General features: G+C 26.6%; 1 protein-coding gene across 3 annotated transcripts in view; it reads right to left on the reverse strand.

The window, feature by feature from the left end:
* The window catches only part of LOC107163412 (alkaline phosphatase-like), a 273,323-nt gene that overhangs the window by 82,493 nt on the left and 172,556 nt on the right, over nucleotides 1-18,274 (reverse strand). For all 3 annotated transcript variants that reach the window (XM_089220134.1, XM_089220135.1, XM_089220136.1), the window contains one exon: nucleotides 8,377-8,555. In XM_089220134.1, coding sequence (XP_089076260.1) covers nucleotides 8,377-8,555 — 179 coding nt within the window. The remainder of the gene's footprint in view (nucleotides 1-8,376; nucleotides 8,556-18,274) is intronic.

Genomic DNA, 18,274 nt, shown 5'->3' on the forward strand with positions numbered 1-18,274 from the left:
TATGTGCAGAATGTGATAAGCTCCAGTTACAATTTACACCACAAACCATTTACGCAGATTTTGAAAGTGCTATACATACTGCTGTTTATGCAGTTTGGCCAGAGATAAATTTAAGAGGATGTCGATTTCACTTAGGGCAATCATGGTGGCGTAAAATTCAAGATCTTAAATTGTCCACTTTTTTTAGAAATGATAATTCTGAGATTGGTAGATTTTTAAAGTACATATTTGGATTGCCATTTTTAACACCAGACGAAGTAGGTGATTTTTTTGCTTCTGATCTAATGGGAATCAAACCAGTTGATGAAAAAATAGATTTATTTTTGGATTACTTAGTTGATAATTATATTTCACCTGAATCTACTTTTCCACCTCGTATATGGGCTGAATTTTCACATAGTACTTTACGTACCACAAATAACTGTGAATCATTCCATTCTAAATTCAATGGAATGTTTTATCATGCCCACCCAAATATTTATCAGTTTATAGAAGCTTTAAAATATGTTCAACAAGATTCCTACATCAAATTAAGAAGCAGTATAAAACGAAGAAAACCCATATTAGCTAAAGAAGATTTTATTAAAGAAAAAATGTATGAATACAGTTCAGGTCAAATATCACGATTGGAATTTGTAAAAAAAATATCCTATAAATTCAATCCAATTACAAATTTGTAAAAATGTATGTTTTTTTACTATAAATATGACGTATATATACTTTGACTATTTAGTATTTACTGAATTTTTAATTATTATTATAAATGTATATAACATTATGACCAATAAATTATGAAAATGTATTAATAATATGAATACTTATATTTTTTGTATGCATTTTATAACAATTTTTATATTAATTATTACGACTAAATTATGAAAATTATTAAGGACGGAATTAGTATATACCTTTTTCTAACTGGGACGGAATTGGTATATACCTTTTTTTTTAACAGGGACGGAATTGGTATAAAAAAAGGTTCTCGGGACGGAACTCGGATGCAGCCGATTTGGATGTAAATGTGTTTAAATATCATTTCAAATTATCTATGTTTAGTAGGTATTGCTTTGATACTACCTTTCATTATATTTTAATGACAAGTTTAGATTTATGCTTTAAATTATGAATACCCGTTTTTTTTTTTTCTAGAAAATTCGTGATGTTTAAGGATATAAATAACCATTCTTTAATCCTATAGTTTAAACACCTAAAAATGTATGCTAATTTATTATTATACACCGTGAAATACGATAAGCGATAATAAAAACCTAATGGTCATAAAACGTTTATCTGAAATTCTGTAATTGAACCGCTCTAATTACATGTATAATATACTTAACTACTATTTATGTAATTACGGACTTGTATCAGATTGCGAACTATTTAACGCAATAATTAACACCTCATCCAATAACATGGATTTGGCATAAACTATTTAAAGCGTGTTGGTCGGAAAAGAATCACTAAAAGTTACATTACATTATAAAAGTAATATCAATTGTGAGTTTATCAAATAATACTATATGTTACTTCAACTATAAATATTTTTAAGCACGATTCTTACGGTTTTTTTTTAGTTTAGTAAATTTTTTTTCATAACTCGTCCGGTATAAATAAATAAAAGTAAACACTTTATTCGGAAACTTTTAAATTATTATTTTATTTTTCTTGTTATTCGATCAAATCTTACAAGATTAAATATAATACTAAAACTTAAAGTTTTGTTTTTGTATCTTGATAGACAAGTATATGAATTTAACTTTATTAATTTAAATTTTGAGCTATAATAATCATAAGTTACGAATAAATCGACGATATAACGTTGATTTTTTTCTATAAAATAACTTATTTCATAATATAATATTATTCGTGCATAATACGTTGTATTTCAACAAATTCAAATTCTAATTAAATATATTTTTTCAAATAAATGGGTAATTAGATTTTTGATTTTAGTCGTGCATCTATGGCCGGTACGCTTAAATATCATAATTTATTTAAAAATATTACTTGTAGTTCAAACTAATTGTATAATATAATGTATTTAAATTTTAAATACTAGGAAGATGTTTAATTATTGTATATGACACGACAGATTTAAGTTCTATTCGTTTTTATTTTTTAGTTTTATGACTCACTGAATGGCTGATATTTATTTATTCTGCCAAATTAATAAAATGCTCGATAAAATGTACAACTTTAATTTTATAATTTGTCTACTCACTTATAATTTCTAAAAAAATATTACTCGTAGTTCATATCAGTGTATAAAATATATTATGTTTAATGTTTATGTACTTAGTTAATAAATGATCCATTGTTTATACATTAAAGCAATTTTATACTATTTAAATATGGCTAAATATTAACGAAGTAATAATATATAGAAAGATGTTTTCCGTAATTTCTTTTGTAAAAAAGTCACATTATATCATAAACAGAGAAATTAGACAAATAGAAACGTAGCGGGAACACTAACGTATAATATGATAATAATCTACTACTTTGAGGTAGGTATAACTTTAAACATATTTATCAAAATAAATAAATTTTACTTTAAAAAGATTATAAGTTAGAGTAATATAATAACATAGATAATAGGTATTCAAAAAGTTTTTGGTAATTAACATTACCATTAGCATATTTTCCCATTTAAATGTAGTAATCTGGCAATTATAAATTTAAACTTGAATAATTTTTAAATAAGAATGCATAAGTTAATACATTTATTTTAAAATATTATAATATTTAATAATGCATTATGTAACACTGATTTGAGGAAGAATAAATTTAATGAAAACTTATATTATATTTTTTAATCTTTCAAAATACCTAATATAAATTAATATAATATATTTGACTAAATTGGTGTTTATAAGTTTATTTAAATAGTCAATCAAATTAATATCAGTTGATTCAAATAATTTATTGAAAAAAAAAATATTTCAGTATCCGTATCATTTCATATATCTAGGTACAAAATTAGTTGTGACATATAATTAAAATATGTAATACCTATTAATTAGTCATTGCTAAATATAAATAATATAACTATAAAGTATTTAATCTGTATATTAAGTAGACATTGAGTTTTAGAAAAATAAATTTAGGTAAGATTAAGTTAAAATGTTATATTATATTATTATCTAACTTACTATTAGCGCGATAACGTATAATTTACGACATTTTGTTTTTAATTCTTCTCATAATACTAAATACCTATGTGGCTATGTTTTCTATAAATGGATGGTGTCTAAGATTTTTAAGATATTCAAAACCATAAATTATAAAAACTATAAAGTATACAAGGAAAAATACACTGATAGAATTCACTAGCTGTGTTAGAGATACTATAAGTACGTATTCCCAAATCACCGTGTTCCAGAAGAACCATTTCAATATAACTAAAATCCCGAAGACCTATTCTCAAGAGACCAATCTTTCCGAAAAAAAATCTCCCTAATGAATTTTCTCTAGGTACTTGAAAATGTTTAATATTATAAATAATAGATGTATAGTTTTATGTATATAAATATATAGGACAGTTTGAAATGACTGTGCTCTAAAGGTATGTCATATTTAGATATGTTATGTCCCATACTATTAGGTATTACGTGAATTCCGGATTTATATATTTTTACATAGGGAAACGATTGCTATTTTAGATTCTGAGCAGAGCGATGAATGTATAGATTTCACCATGATGTGTGTTTTTATTTATTTATTTATTTTTATTTTTTGTGTCTGTCATCACGTTTTGGGGCAGTAAAAGTGCTTAGATTTTTGACTTCAGTATCTCTTTAGATCAGAAAGTGAATTTAGTTGGTACTTTGGGGAGGGGGGGGGTCAAAAGTAAAAAGTTCTTTATATTTTTCTAAATAATCGGGATAAACAAACTAAAAATTAAGGGAAAAATGGGATATTTTACGCACAATCAGTTTTCGACAAAATCGATTTTGGTTTTTGATGTAACTTTAAAACAAATGGCCATAGATACATGAAATTTTCACTAAATGTTTATATAAGTGTATTCTATCCACCATGCAATTTTCAAATCATTTTGACTTAAGTTGAACTATTCATAGGTATTCGCAAATTGCGATCACTTTTAGTTTTTTTTTAAATTAATATCGATAAAAATGTATTTGTTGGGTAGAACAACTTGAAAATTTAATACAAGGCTCTTAACATATTGTTACAAAAGCAGTTGAAAAATAAAAGATATTCATAGTCACATTTTCAAAGTTTGAATTTTGACAAAATAAAAGATGTTCATAGTCACATTTTCAAAGTTTGAATTTTAACAAAATACGTAAAAATCACTAAAATTCGCAAATTATTTTAAACTAGAAATTCATAAAAAATTTTCTTTTTAAATCTAAGATTTGAAAATTTAATTCAAGATTCCTTACAAGTTTGTCAATCTTTATCATAAAAAAAATGTCCATCGAAGATTCAAATTAAATTTTTATGAGCTTTTGGTATTTAAAATTTTATACAACATTGGATTTTCACTGGATTTCACATTTAGCGATTTTCTTATTTTGGTGTAACTCTAAAACAAATGACCGCAGATACTTGAAATTTTCACTTAATGTTTATATAAGCATTTTATATATTTGATACAATTTTCAAAATATATAGATTTGTTTGAGCTGTTAACTGACATTTTAATTTTAAAACTTTTTTTTTTCTATAAATATCGATAAAAATGTATTTGTTGGGTAGAAAAGCTTGAAAATTTAATACAAGGTTTCTAACACATTGTAACAATAGCAGTTGAAAAATATTAATAATACATCTGCACGATTTTTTTTATAAGCATTAAAAGTTTGAATTTTGACAACATACGTAGAAATCACGAAAATTCGTAAATTATTTTATACTAGAAATTCATAAAATTTTTTAATTATCTATAATATATCCTAGACAGATAAACCGTCTCCGCTCAGAATCGTTTTTCGTATACAATGGTATAATATCATTGGATTCAAATTTAATTCTATCCATCACAGTAACCCATTTGTTACCTACTATACAGCATAGCGAAATCCACGACTTACAAGCTTTTTTTTCAATAAAAATAACAATAGTAAAATTATAATCTTATACAGTAATTTCATTAAATTTATGCTTATATTTTATCAAATAGTAATTAACTTTTTATTATTTTATTAATTTTTCCATATTATACACTTAGCTATAATGGGCGCCCGAGAATTGGGCCACATTTTAACTACCTGTTTCATATAAAATATTTATTTAAATTTTACTACCTGTAGATGGGCCACAAATTAAATTTATATTTTTAAAGTGTACCCGGAGATGAGGCCATAAAAGTATAGCACACAAATATACTATTAATATAAATATAATTATAAAGTTTTGGGGTGGAGGGCCGAGCGGACTAAGGCGTCTGTTGCGACGCACGCAGTCGCCGCTTCGAATCTCAGGTGGCATCGCTCTTTGGGCATTTCGCGATGTCTGGAGAGAAAGGCCGCCGCCCCCAAACCGGGCATGGCAGAAACCTACGGGTGCCCATTCAAAATTCTGCCAAACAAAAACCCACGTGTCAAAAACCTACAGTACCTTCCCTTACAGTTCCCCAGGCTAATGACCTCAGTTGTCGAAGCCTTAACCCTAAAAAAAAAAAAAAAAAAATTATAAAGTTTATTAACCAATTATTATTTTTTGTTTAACAAATAAAAATACAATACGTCAAATAATTAATATTTTTTTTAAATTCTTCCATACAGATTTAACTAATTTAATATACAATAATGTCCATAAAATTAGTCAAATATGAAATAATTTTTATAAATAATGCCAATACTAATTTTACAAATATAATACAAGGTCCATAAAGTTGGTCAAAAAATAAATGTGGTAATAAAAAGTGGCCCAATTACCGGGCCTACCTGTAATAAATATAAAATTTTAGTGGCCCAATTACCGTATACCTTTGGAAATAAAGGTGAATTGTGGCCTTATTCCCGGGCTTCCAGCTATATAATATATCTATAAATTAATATAATAAAAATGAATTTGGTATTTTTCAGAAAATAGTTCCTTGGGAATATGGATTCGAGAAAATGTATGGATATTTGTGTACCCGATTAGGTAGCCAGGTAGGTAATAACGTTGAGTACCTATATATATTATGACAATATTTACTCAATGGTAATAACTAACTTTCTCCCTTTAAAAAGTCAACAATGATTTTTAAACTTAAAAATATAATTTGTAACAATTAACTATTAACCATTATACCTTTAGAATTGTATAATTAAAATCCAAAATAATAATCATTTAAATCATTTAAACTCTTGGTAGTTGAACATTAAGCATGTATTATTTTCTTTAAACACGATCTCATGAAACTTTTGTTTATTTTGTTTATGCATCAAATGCATTATGTATGTATCAAATAAAGTTAAGAACGGACAAAAAAATATTAAACAAATTAGCTGTTTGAATTCGAAAATTTATTTAACATTTCATGCTTCTTTCCTACATTATAGCAAAAAAAATTTTTTTGAATGTTAATGAACTTGAATAATTTATAAAACTGTATGGTCTAATATTACATTCAACATAATAATGTCAAAGTTGTATGAAATAATTAACAGATAAATACAATTTATATAAGTTTGTTGAATAAAAAAGTTGTAGCTTACAATTGACGTATTATTACGGTTTAATTATAATTTTAATACAATATTTTATCATCACCATTATTATCTTACTATATAAACAACCAAACTTATTATAAATTGTTAGCCATACTCAGCTAAATTTATTTTTATTGAATAAAAAATATATAACTATGCAATATTATTTGATATTGTATTATTTAAATACTATAGTGTTATAGTATTAGTATAGTAGTGTTATACTAAAATATTATGTAATTCTAATGGCATTCATCAAAGCTGAATTTTTTATTAATGATCAATAAAAAAAAAATATTTCATTTCTTATCTTTAAAATATGCACATAAAATATTTTGCAATTTTTCATATTTAATTTTGTGTAAGATACTAATTTAGGAACTGATCCATATCTAACGCGTATAGAACGTAGACGTTAGCTTATAAAATTGTTGATTATATAATCGTTTACACACTTTAATATATTTAACAAGTTTTCAAAAAGTCATAATTTTTTATTTTAACTCTAGATTTATTTTATTTGGACACATGACGTATAATTCCGAACTTTGCAAAATGGCTAAAACTTCGTTGTTAACAAATTTTTTTTTCAGTTGATTCAATCTACAAAGATAATGAAACGCAGTCATTAAGTTATCCAAAGGAAATTTTGAATGGCCAGTTATACTAATATTATTCATAAACTATAATTTAAACTAGTGAAATAATTACTTTTATCAAATTAAAAGCATAATTTAAAATTCGTTTCAGATTGTCTAAATCTATGTAAGTAAAGAAAGATATTCATTCACTAATTAGTAATTACTAACAAAAACTTGAAACACAGTGTGAGTAGTATTAATGTTACTGTTTTTTTTTTTTTTTTTTTGTATCTACAACATTTCTTTTAAGATATTTGTTTCAGCACAACTTCTGACAAATGTTTTTAGTAGAAACTTGAAGAGTATTTTAGTTTGAACTTACAAAAAACTTCTATAAAACAAAGACGATCTAGAACATCTGGACGTGTCCACTTCATCCTATGGCGTAAACCTATTTGGTGTATGGTTATTTTGGCAAAGATTATTTTAGCATATATTTGAGAATATTTCTAATTATAAGATAAAATTATTTTAAAACATTTTATTTTAACAAGCAAGGTAATATAAATATTACAAAACCAGGCTAATAGTCTGGTCATAGGCTAATAAATGTCTGCATGTTTTGTTATAAAATTGTTACAAAATATATTTTCGAATCAGTTGTATTTGATAATGGACAAAGTAAAGAGCATTGACGGTTGATAAATATACAACCATGAATTTTGATGACACTGGGATTTAGAATACGGATAGTAAATATTTAAATATTATTAGTAAATCAACATAGTGGTCAAGCGGGTCATGGGTTAACATTTATATCAAAGATAATCGTTAAAGTTTCAAATGTGTTTTTCCAATGTGATGGAAAATATTAAGTGATTTTGTTACAGGTTTTAAATGAGTTGGCTATTAAGTTTTAAGACATAAAGTCAGACCGCTGATATCAAATAATTATATAACATGCACATTAATACATAAATGTATGTGTAACGTGTTCAATTAATATCACCACTGATGTTCTTTACACTATAACCTTAGAATGTATATCTCATTATCACCATAATACATGGTACCTAACCATATTTAGGCTTGAAAAAAAAATGATAATATTAATAATAACTCACGTTTATAAATCGACCTGGATCATCTTCCACCAGTTGGCGGGCAATGTCCTTACATGATTTTCTTGAAGGTATTGGCACTTTTCCGTCATCTTCCCAATATCGGCTAGGTGAGTGCGCGTATAACGCTGACGGTGTAGCATGAGTAATTCGAGTATTGGTTACTAGTCCAGTCGATTTACCTGTTACGAAAAAATAAATCAAAATACAACGACTGAAATTTCAACTCATCATATTATTACTATATAATATTCTCGTTCATTAATAAACTATATGTACATGTGATTTGTATTATAAATATATTTTATATTAGTTATTGTACGAGTAATTTAAATTTTGAACAGTCAAAAATAGAAAACAAAAAGTTTTTTCTGATTTTAACGAACTGATAAAATATCCATAAAATAATATAAACATATATGTTACATTGTGTAATTTATTAATGTTAAATTTAATGTAAAGTAAATTAAGTAATACCTAGGAATTAACTGACAAAATGGAAATGTTATGAAAATCAAATGTTTTATAATCACATTTACTACTATGACTAGGAAATTACTGGAATGTCTAATATTGATAGACAATGTTGATAATATTTTGTATAACAAAATATTTAAATTGGGTCATACATAATAATATGAAATAAATTATACAAAATATTATTCTAATAAAATTAATTGAATCATTAATTTTCAAAATGTTATGAAATGTGCACTTTAAAGATTGGTAATTTAGGTAGATACTAGATAAATGATATGCAATGGGCTAGAAGGCGTGTATAAATAAAAATATTATAATTTAATTTATTATTACTATTATTATTAAAATTCCCGGAATAATTGCCATCGCATAGTATATGTCTTTAAATACACTATTGCCTGAAAATAATGGACTAAATTATTTCCTAGTCAATTTGTATACTATCTTATTTGATCTGAGATATCGTTGTATTGACTAGTCATTAACGTTATTACGTTAATTCCTTAATTTATATCTTTGCCATTAATATATATATATATAATATATATACTATGTGGTGTTGAGTTTCTAAACATATCATCTTCCATAAACACTTTCCATCTGTTAGTTACCAATACATACCTACTATTATTGATATCTAGATATTTATTTATTAACTTATGTTCAAAGTTAATTTACATAGTTATTATTGTTAGTGTTAAAATAATATGAATATAAGGGAATACAATTTGCCTTTTAAAGTTTTCAATTGTTATATCATAATATCATGTTAATTAAATAATTATTTTATTGATAATTATACAAATTTTATTAAATGTATTTTCACGTATTTAATTAATCATATAATATACATATATTATAATTATATACATACTTATAAATAAAGATATATTATACTTATTTCATTTTAATGGGAAAATGCGGTATATTTTAAGGTATACAAAATGCTCCCTAAACGTTTTATGAATTTTGAATAAAGAACAGGTAAAAATATCCAACTGTGCCAAACCAAGGTTTTTTGGACGTCCGTCTATAAAGTGATCATTAACCTTTTTTTTCAAAAGGCTGTCATTAAAATTTTACATTAATCAAAGGTTGAGCAGGTTATATTGAGCCAATATATGTAGTGAATTTTATTATTGAATCCAATTAATGGGACACTGATATAATATGCGGGGCGATTTATTTCAGAAAACATTAATGGTTTTGAAAATATTTCTTTAGTTATTTAATAAATTATATTTTTACTTTTATTTTTATATATATTTTTTAAATCGGATTATTATATAATTCCTATCGGATAAAAATCAAATTTCAGACAAATAGCTCATTATTTATTTTAAGTACCTATTTAAAGTTCAAATAAGCGGGGAACATCAGCTGGACCCTATTTCACTACACTCTTCTAAACTTTAAATACTTATAAAGTTATAAATAATAAGTTACTTGTACAAAATTAAATTTTTGTGCATCCAAAGTACTCCGAAGAACATAAAAATGTTTATTTAGATTAGTTAATTTAAATTTAGACTATTAATATTAAATAGTTAAATTCATTAGATTTTAATCATTGATAAATATTTAATAAGGACATTTTATTTTGAATATATTGTTGTTGGACATTGATAGTTAATGGGAATAATACGGTAAGTGCACAATAATAATACTCACATCTGCAGTGCATATCAATATCACTTCAGTGTGAAATTATCAGCTTTATCTTAGAATATCGCTTGGATGAATGGATTTATATTTAAGTTTGTATTATTTTTTAGTTTAAAATACTAAAGGTTATAATGGGTATTTATACATTCATACGACAGTAAACATTCTGATACAAAATGAGACTTCATGTTTCTTCGTATTACAACTTTGGTTATTGCATTTCATATTTACAGTTTCGCATTTTTTATTTTTTCAATACTTAATAACACATGTAATTATTAGTTAGTAATTGAGTTTACTCTCGTTCACAGAAAAAAAGATTTTTGCTGAGATAATGGTTTCTTTTTATATTTTATTACACAGTTTTATATTATTTATTTTTATATGAGTGGAAGGAAAATACAATTGGTCGGTGTTGTTTCAGGAAATGACCGAGGAAAAGATGTAGGTATTTTTCGAGATGGGTAGGAAGGTTGTAAAGGGTGACAATATAAACCTGACCTCAGGCGGAATATTTCATGACACGGCACTGTGAGGTCCATTGAAAATGTCTATCGGAAAACATAAATTGGAAAGATGTCAGGTATAACAATTATGGTGACTGGTGACATACAGTTATAATACAGAGTATATCACGGAGATCGACATATTCATAATACAATATTTTATTATAATACATATTTAAATTCTACAAGATCCTAGTTTGTGTGATTAGATTTTGAAAATACATTTTTTTTTATTAAAACTATCGTTTATATTTTATAAATAAAATTAGCTAATTTATTTTCCGATTTTCGATAACCTTTAAAAAATATTTTTTTTCATTTGTGGTCCAATAATCGGTTGATGCAATTTGAAAATAATTTTTGTATTATAAACAAATAACTATAGAAAAAAAGACCCAACTCCTTGGTTTTTCTTGTTTAGATCTATTCAAAATCTGAGGGGAGCGGGATCAATAGGTTCCAATTCAAGATTATATACTATTATTGTATCCAAAAAATATTTAAAAAACTTCAAATGAAGATGAACCCTTATTCAAAAGCCTGTAGGTACCTACCATATTATTTTGATAGTTTGATAATATACAATTTAAAAATTATTCGGTTCACAATAATATTATATTAATGTGATTGTTTTTTCAACCACAAAAGTTTTTGTACCAATATATTTTTCATTGTTTATAATTTGGAATGGCACGCGTGATGGTATGTTATTTGATAATTACTATTCTGTTATGTTGTAAGGTATAGGTCCTAGGATAATGGATTATTTATTTAGGGCTTAAAAAACTTACACTTATTGTAAATGCTTTATAAAATCGTTTTATTTTGAATCAAAAAGTTTCTTCATATCTCTTTTAACAGGTATATTCAAATATTTTTTTTATGTTTAATTAAGGATACAACAATAAATTAATTTTAAAAATATGATAACATTGATGTATATGTTAATGAATTATAATCAAATGAGTGAAAATTATAATATTTTTTATATTATATCAAACTATTGTTTTAATTATATTTTTTATTAGTGTTGCATACTCAGTGCTCGACTTGACAAAATTAAAGTAGGGAGACTCTGTTAACTTTTAAACAAAGAGCGCCCCCACCACTTGTCAAACGTTACAAAGCCGTGGGGGCTATGCCCCCACACCCCCTTATACACCTCTTTGAATCATATAGGAAATATTTATGAATAATTAAATTTAAAAATAAAAAAATTATGTAAATATTATATTGTATATTATATTTTTAACTTCTAAAATCAAATATAACAAACTCAAGAACAATTGAAACAGAAAAAAAAAAAAAACTATTTATTTATATATGTTATCACTTAACACGTACATTTTGATAAAAATTAAAAATTCAGAATGATGGCAATGATGGCATGATTTAGCGTCCCATGCGTTACCCTTAAAAATAAAAGTAGGGGTACGCTGAAATTTCTGAATAATTAGTTAGGGTACTCCGTTCCCCTGCGTCCCCCCCAAGTCGAGCACTGTGCATACTTGTATGTAAAGAATTCCTAAGTACATTTTATTCGATTACATTTTTAATTAAAAATGAGTACTCATAGCTACTTTAATTACCAATTTTCAACCATGGGTTTTTATTTTTAATCCATTTTTTTTTTCGGTACAAATGTGACATTAAATATAATATGTCCTATAATACTATATGAGTATCGTGGTTATTTGTAAATAATATGTTATATTAATATATATTATGTATTAATGTTTTTATGATGTTTTGATCATCTTTGTTTTCATTGTTTTAATACATTTAAAATTAAAGCATTATTATTTTTATATTTTGGATTGTACCAAATTATTATTCCATTTAAGGTTTGGTTACAAAATATATATCGGAATTTTTGTAAATTTTTAGGCGTACAAGATAGATATGATTTTTTGTTGTTTTCTTCACAAAAGAAACAATACATCTGTCTTAAGTTCTGTAGTGATCGGAAAAGGGAGAAACATGTTACGTTAGGTCAAACTCAATCGTTCTTTTGTTAAATCGTTTTACCGAAATAATTTAGATTGAAAAATAATACTGTGTCAGATGAAGGTTTGAGGGCATTAAATAAAAACTACAGTCAAGTGAAATACATACACACTATTCTATATAATATGAAAACTTAAGTGGTTATCATTTTGATACCATACATTTCTTGTAAGTGTTATTTTCCCATAGTCTCAGAATGTTATCAATGTAATTTATTAATTATAATTTAAAAAAAAAAATTCAAAATCATTCACTAAATATCTTGTTAAATAAATAAATAATTATATCTAGTTTGATAAAATAATATTAGTAAGAATTTTTCACAGCAAACTACTAAATCAAGAAACAGTAATTTTATATTGGTCGTCGGAGAATTTATCACGAGTGAATACAATTATACCTATAATTCAAAAAGTTTTAAAATCTTTTCATTATATAATTATTTATTATCTTATGAAACAAATCATCATTTTTTAAACTATCTATAATATAAATTTAAATAATTAAAAACAGTATAAGACATACACACAAGACTAGTATTCAGCTTAAGAACTAAATTAAGGTTATACAGAATTTAATATTGAAGTTGGTTATTATGGACCATTTCTTTTACAATCTTATAAAATTCTATATTCAGCTAACTCTTCAGTCCTATTCAAATATACCGTAAGTATTTAACTTTTTCGTTTTAAATTATTTATATATATTATTTAGTATATTATATATACTTATTTTCATACAGATAATGAATTCAAAATGTATACTAAGACTTTTATAGTTCTATGACATTATTCAAGGTTATTAGGTATATTAGGTCAAGTGGTAATAATATATTATTATTTTTTAAATATATATAAAACAATTACATTTTAATGCTGATGTGTATTAATTTATTCAATCCAGACAATCTATCAAGTTATCTTCAAAATACAGTAGATTCTGGTTATGTCAAACTTCAAGAGGGACAGAAAAAAGTTCGAGATATCGAGTTCCTAGTTGTTGTGCATATTCGCTTTCTTTTTTAAGTAAAATTGAATGGTATGTTTTTATTTTAACTCAGCGGTGAGTTATCACCCTATATTTTATAAGACCAACAATAGATATCAATTATTTATTTTGACGGTCGATTGAAAGATGATTAATATGCATCAGTGGTAAATTCAGTGAGATTGATAGAAAATAAAATACATTCTTTTTATGATCACAATATAACATCATATAAATTAAAAATATTTTCATAGAATTGTTAAACTTAATGTGTGAGTGTATTTTTGAAAGGTTTTTAAACTATTTTAAAAATGTATGTTATTTTTCAGTACAATGCAAAACATAAATTCTAGTAAGTACCTTGATTTATTGTGTTACATCGTTTATTGTGTTTATGATATTTGAACATTTTTATTCAAAGAAACAATAATTATTGACTTCGTTGGTAAACGAATACACATATTTTGTGAAACGTTATTTTATTAGTGCTTACAAGTTACAGCACAGCATTTGGGTAGAATATTATTGATTTGGAAAAAGTTTTGTAAAATAAAATGAAACATAAATAAATATAAGAAAGTCAAAAACAGCAATCAACTTATAAAATTGTACTTTAAATTATATATATATTTCCTTTTGTATAAAATACAATTTAAAACAATACAAAAATATAAAAGAGTTAAACCTATTTTTAGATTAGATTTCGAACGAAAGCTTAGGAAATACATGAAATGTATAATACTTGTTTTGATATTTTGATTGAATTTAATATTAGACTAAACAATTAATAATAAATATATAATTATTGATTTTGAATTATTTATCAAATAATTTGAATAAATCTTACTACTTATGTAAACAAAATATCATAACAATATTGTTTTAATTAATATATAACTTAACCTAGTAACATGCTGTTGCTTAATTAAAACCAAACTAAGGATAAGACAATATTATTCGGCCTCGTATTTTGCTTTTTTTTTTTTAAACAAATTCATTTTTAATCACAGTCGTAAATAATTTTAAACTCATTTAATCGTCATACAATTTTGAGCAGCTGCTGTTTTACTAGAAAAAAAAATTTCAATTAGTATCATAAGAGTTTATTGAAATCAACTATTTTTATACAAGTGCACAGTTTGACAATAATATACAATTTTTCAGTTATATGAAAAACATTTTAATTTTAATACCATATTTTGTATTTATATGATTCACTCCCCTGGCGTGCCATTAAAATAATAATTGGATACATGAACGCAAAAATAGACCGGGAGAATGTATTTAGGCCAACAATTGGCAAAGAAAGTCTCCACATCGTATCCTATGATAATGGAACTCGTTTTATAAGTTTTGCGGTGTCCTGTGATATCATCATCAGCAGTACCTACTTTCAGAGAAAAGATATCTACAAACAGACATGGGTGTTCCCAGATGCAATAAAAAAAAACCAAATCGATCACGTAACGATTGATAAATTGCATCGTTCATGGTTTAAGAACGTTCGTAGCTGTCGAGGGACAGATGGGGATACTGACCATTACTTGGTAGTAGCGACCCTAACTGAAAAACTATCGGTAAGCTGAAAGAAGAATAAAGGTAGGAATAAAACAAATGCAATAGACTTAGATAGACATAGAGATACTGTTCGCGCCGAAAGCTAATCGCTTATCGTCGCGTCGATATGTTTGACGACACCGTCCTAATTACGTCTCCCCCGTCTCCTTCACTCCACTCCGTCCGTTATGTTATGTTTTTAATTGTTTCATTATTATAATATTATTATGCTATCTAGATATTTATTCTCTTTGTTTCCTATTATATTATTTAATTATTGGTCGGCCTTTTGCCGCATATGTTTATCATCATATTTTTCATATCTTTCGTATTACTGATTTTTCTTATTGTTTTTGTTTATTGTCTCTGTGGCCTACGTCCTTTTTATGTTTTTTGTGATCCATTATTAAAACGACCATACCTTGTTTTTTTTTTGTGATCCGCTAAATGTAGCGATCGATATTATTTATATATGTGTCATCCGCTCTTAATGTGAGCACGATAATTATTATTATTACGTATATGGTCGAATTATTAACATAATTTTTTTTGTTGCACACGGTTACCTATCATTATTATAAACTTGGAGATACGTTCAATAAAAAATACGATCTTCAACACGCAATCGTAAGTCTTGTTCTTATTACTATTATTATCACCGTCAAACCGGAAGTCTGGTTGTTGTCTACGTATGCTCCGTCATTCGTCTCCGCGTAAGTCCGCCAGCAACGTACACACGTACGTTGTGTGAGAGGCCGCCCAGGTCTTCCAGGTCGTTCTGCCTATTGCTTAATCCATCATCGTCTCATTCGTCTCAAACCTTCAATAGGATTAAGCTAGCTTTAAGTATTATCTCTGTTTTTTTGTGAGCTCTGTGGTCATTGCACCAATCCGAATCGATCACAGAGATCCTCTACCCATAATTAACTTGCATCATCCTCATTCCTCGGTAGGTCGCTTCCATCCTCGTCATTGTCGTCGCTGTGTATAGAATTGTCTACCGCAAAATCAGACGAAGGCACATTTGGTTGCAACCCATTGAACCTAGTCATTGTAGTGGTGACATTGACCACCATCAACTTAAAACATCTCGTCTCGGTTGTCACCGAGTGGTCTTTCGGGTAGCCCCTGTTTTGGGGCGCATACAGATACCTACAGTAGAAATTAGACTATATATAGGACAAGAATAGCTGAAAAACTTCGAGATATAAATGAAAGGGTAGAAAACACAGCAGATAGTCATGAAACCAAATGGACAATTATCAAAAAGTTATAAACTCCACTATAGAAAATATCAAAACAGAACCCAGATCCAATAAAAAGAACAGTTGGTTCAATAATGAATGCATGGAAGTGGTTAAAAAACGCAATGAAGCACTCAAGCGTGCTTACATGATACAAAATTCATTGATATAAAATCAAGTGAAATATTAACATTATAAAGTATATTTAATTAATTTAAATGAACAAAACAATATTTAATGAACATTTAAATAAAACAATAAAGAAACATTAAATGACAATTGATATTTGACAAAAATAATGAATTTAACAATAAAAATGAGACTTGATGCAAACGGAGCGGCGGACACAATGTTGTCGCGTCGGCTCTGCACATAAAACTAAACTAGGATAAAAAAATAAAAGTCATGATAGTTTAAGAATAATAGTAATAATAATGATGATGATAAATGCAAGGGAGTGCGTTATCATTTAGCACCACACTAATAAATATCACTACAAAAGAGATAGTAAGCGAGCGTACGACAGCATAGGCCGAGATCAACTATGGATTGCACTAAGAAATTTTAGAATACCTAAGAAAATAGTGAAAATAGTTGAAATATGCAATCAACGCAAAGTACGTTTCATGAGAGAGACATCTGAAAATTTTGAATGTAAAACAGGTTTGAGACAAAGAGACGCATTTTCGTTAGTAATTTTTAACTTGGCGCTTGAAAAAGTGGGAATTTAAATATCTGGGTGTAAATATTAACGAGAAAAATAATATGCACAACGAAATCAAGCTTAGGATGTGTGTAGCGAATAGAAGCTATTACCCTATGAAAGAGATGTTCTCATCAAAGCTTCTGTTGCGTCGAACGAAAGAGAGTTTATATATTACATATTTGCGCCCCATACGTATGCATGTGAAACATGGGCAAGTACAAAATGAGATTAAAAAAAACTCTCTAGTTTCGGATGTAAAATTTTGAGGGAAATATATGGGCCAGTGTATAATGTGAATTCAGGGATATTCGAAAAAAGAAGGAATGACGAGATACAAAGACTTTTTAGCAATCCAAGTATATACCAATTCATTGGTAGTAAGAGATTAGAATGGGCAGGTCATGTATGGTGGGCAGAAGGATGCCTCATACGGAAGGTTATGGTGGGGAACCCAACCGGAAAGAGACTCCTGGGGAGACCACGCCAGAGATGTTTTGACTCGGTGAAGAGAGACCTGTCAAAAATAAACAACACCTTCAGCATCGACATGGCATCAGATAGGGTTCAGTGGAAAAGGATTTTGGAAGTGGCAAAGAACCTCAATGGACCGTATTAACAGGTCAGAAAAAGAAGAAGAAGAAGAATACCATATTTTAATCAGTTTTAAATTTATAATAAATAAATAAATAAATAAATATTAAATGCATTATTAAGTCTTATTAGTTAAAACATTCCTCTCCCACCCGCAT

Source organism: Diuraphis noxia, unplaced genomic scaffold, assembly GCF_037042655.1.
Source record: "Diuraphis noxia isolate RWA-SAM2 unplaced genomic scaffold, SU_Dnox_SAM2 contig0002, whole genome shotgun sequence".
In the NCBI taxonomy this organism is placed as follows: Eukaryota; Metazoa; Arthropoda; class Insecta; order Hemiptera; family Aphididae; genus Diuraphis; species Diuraphis noxia.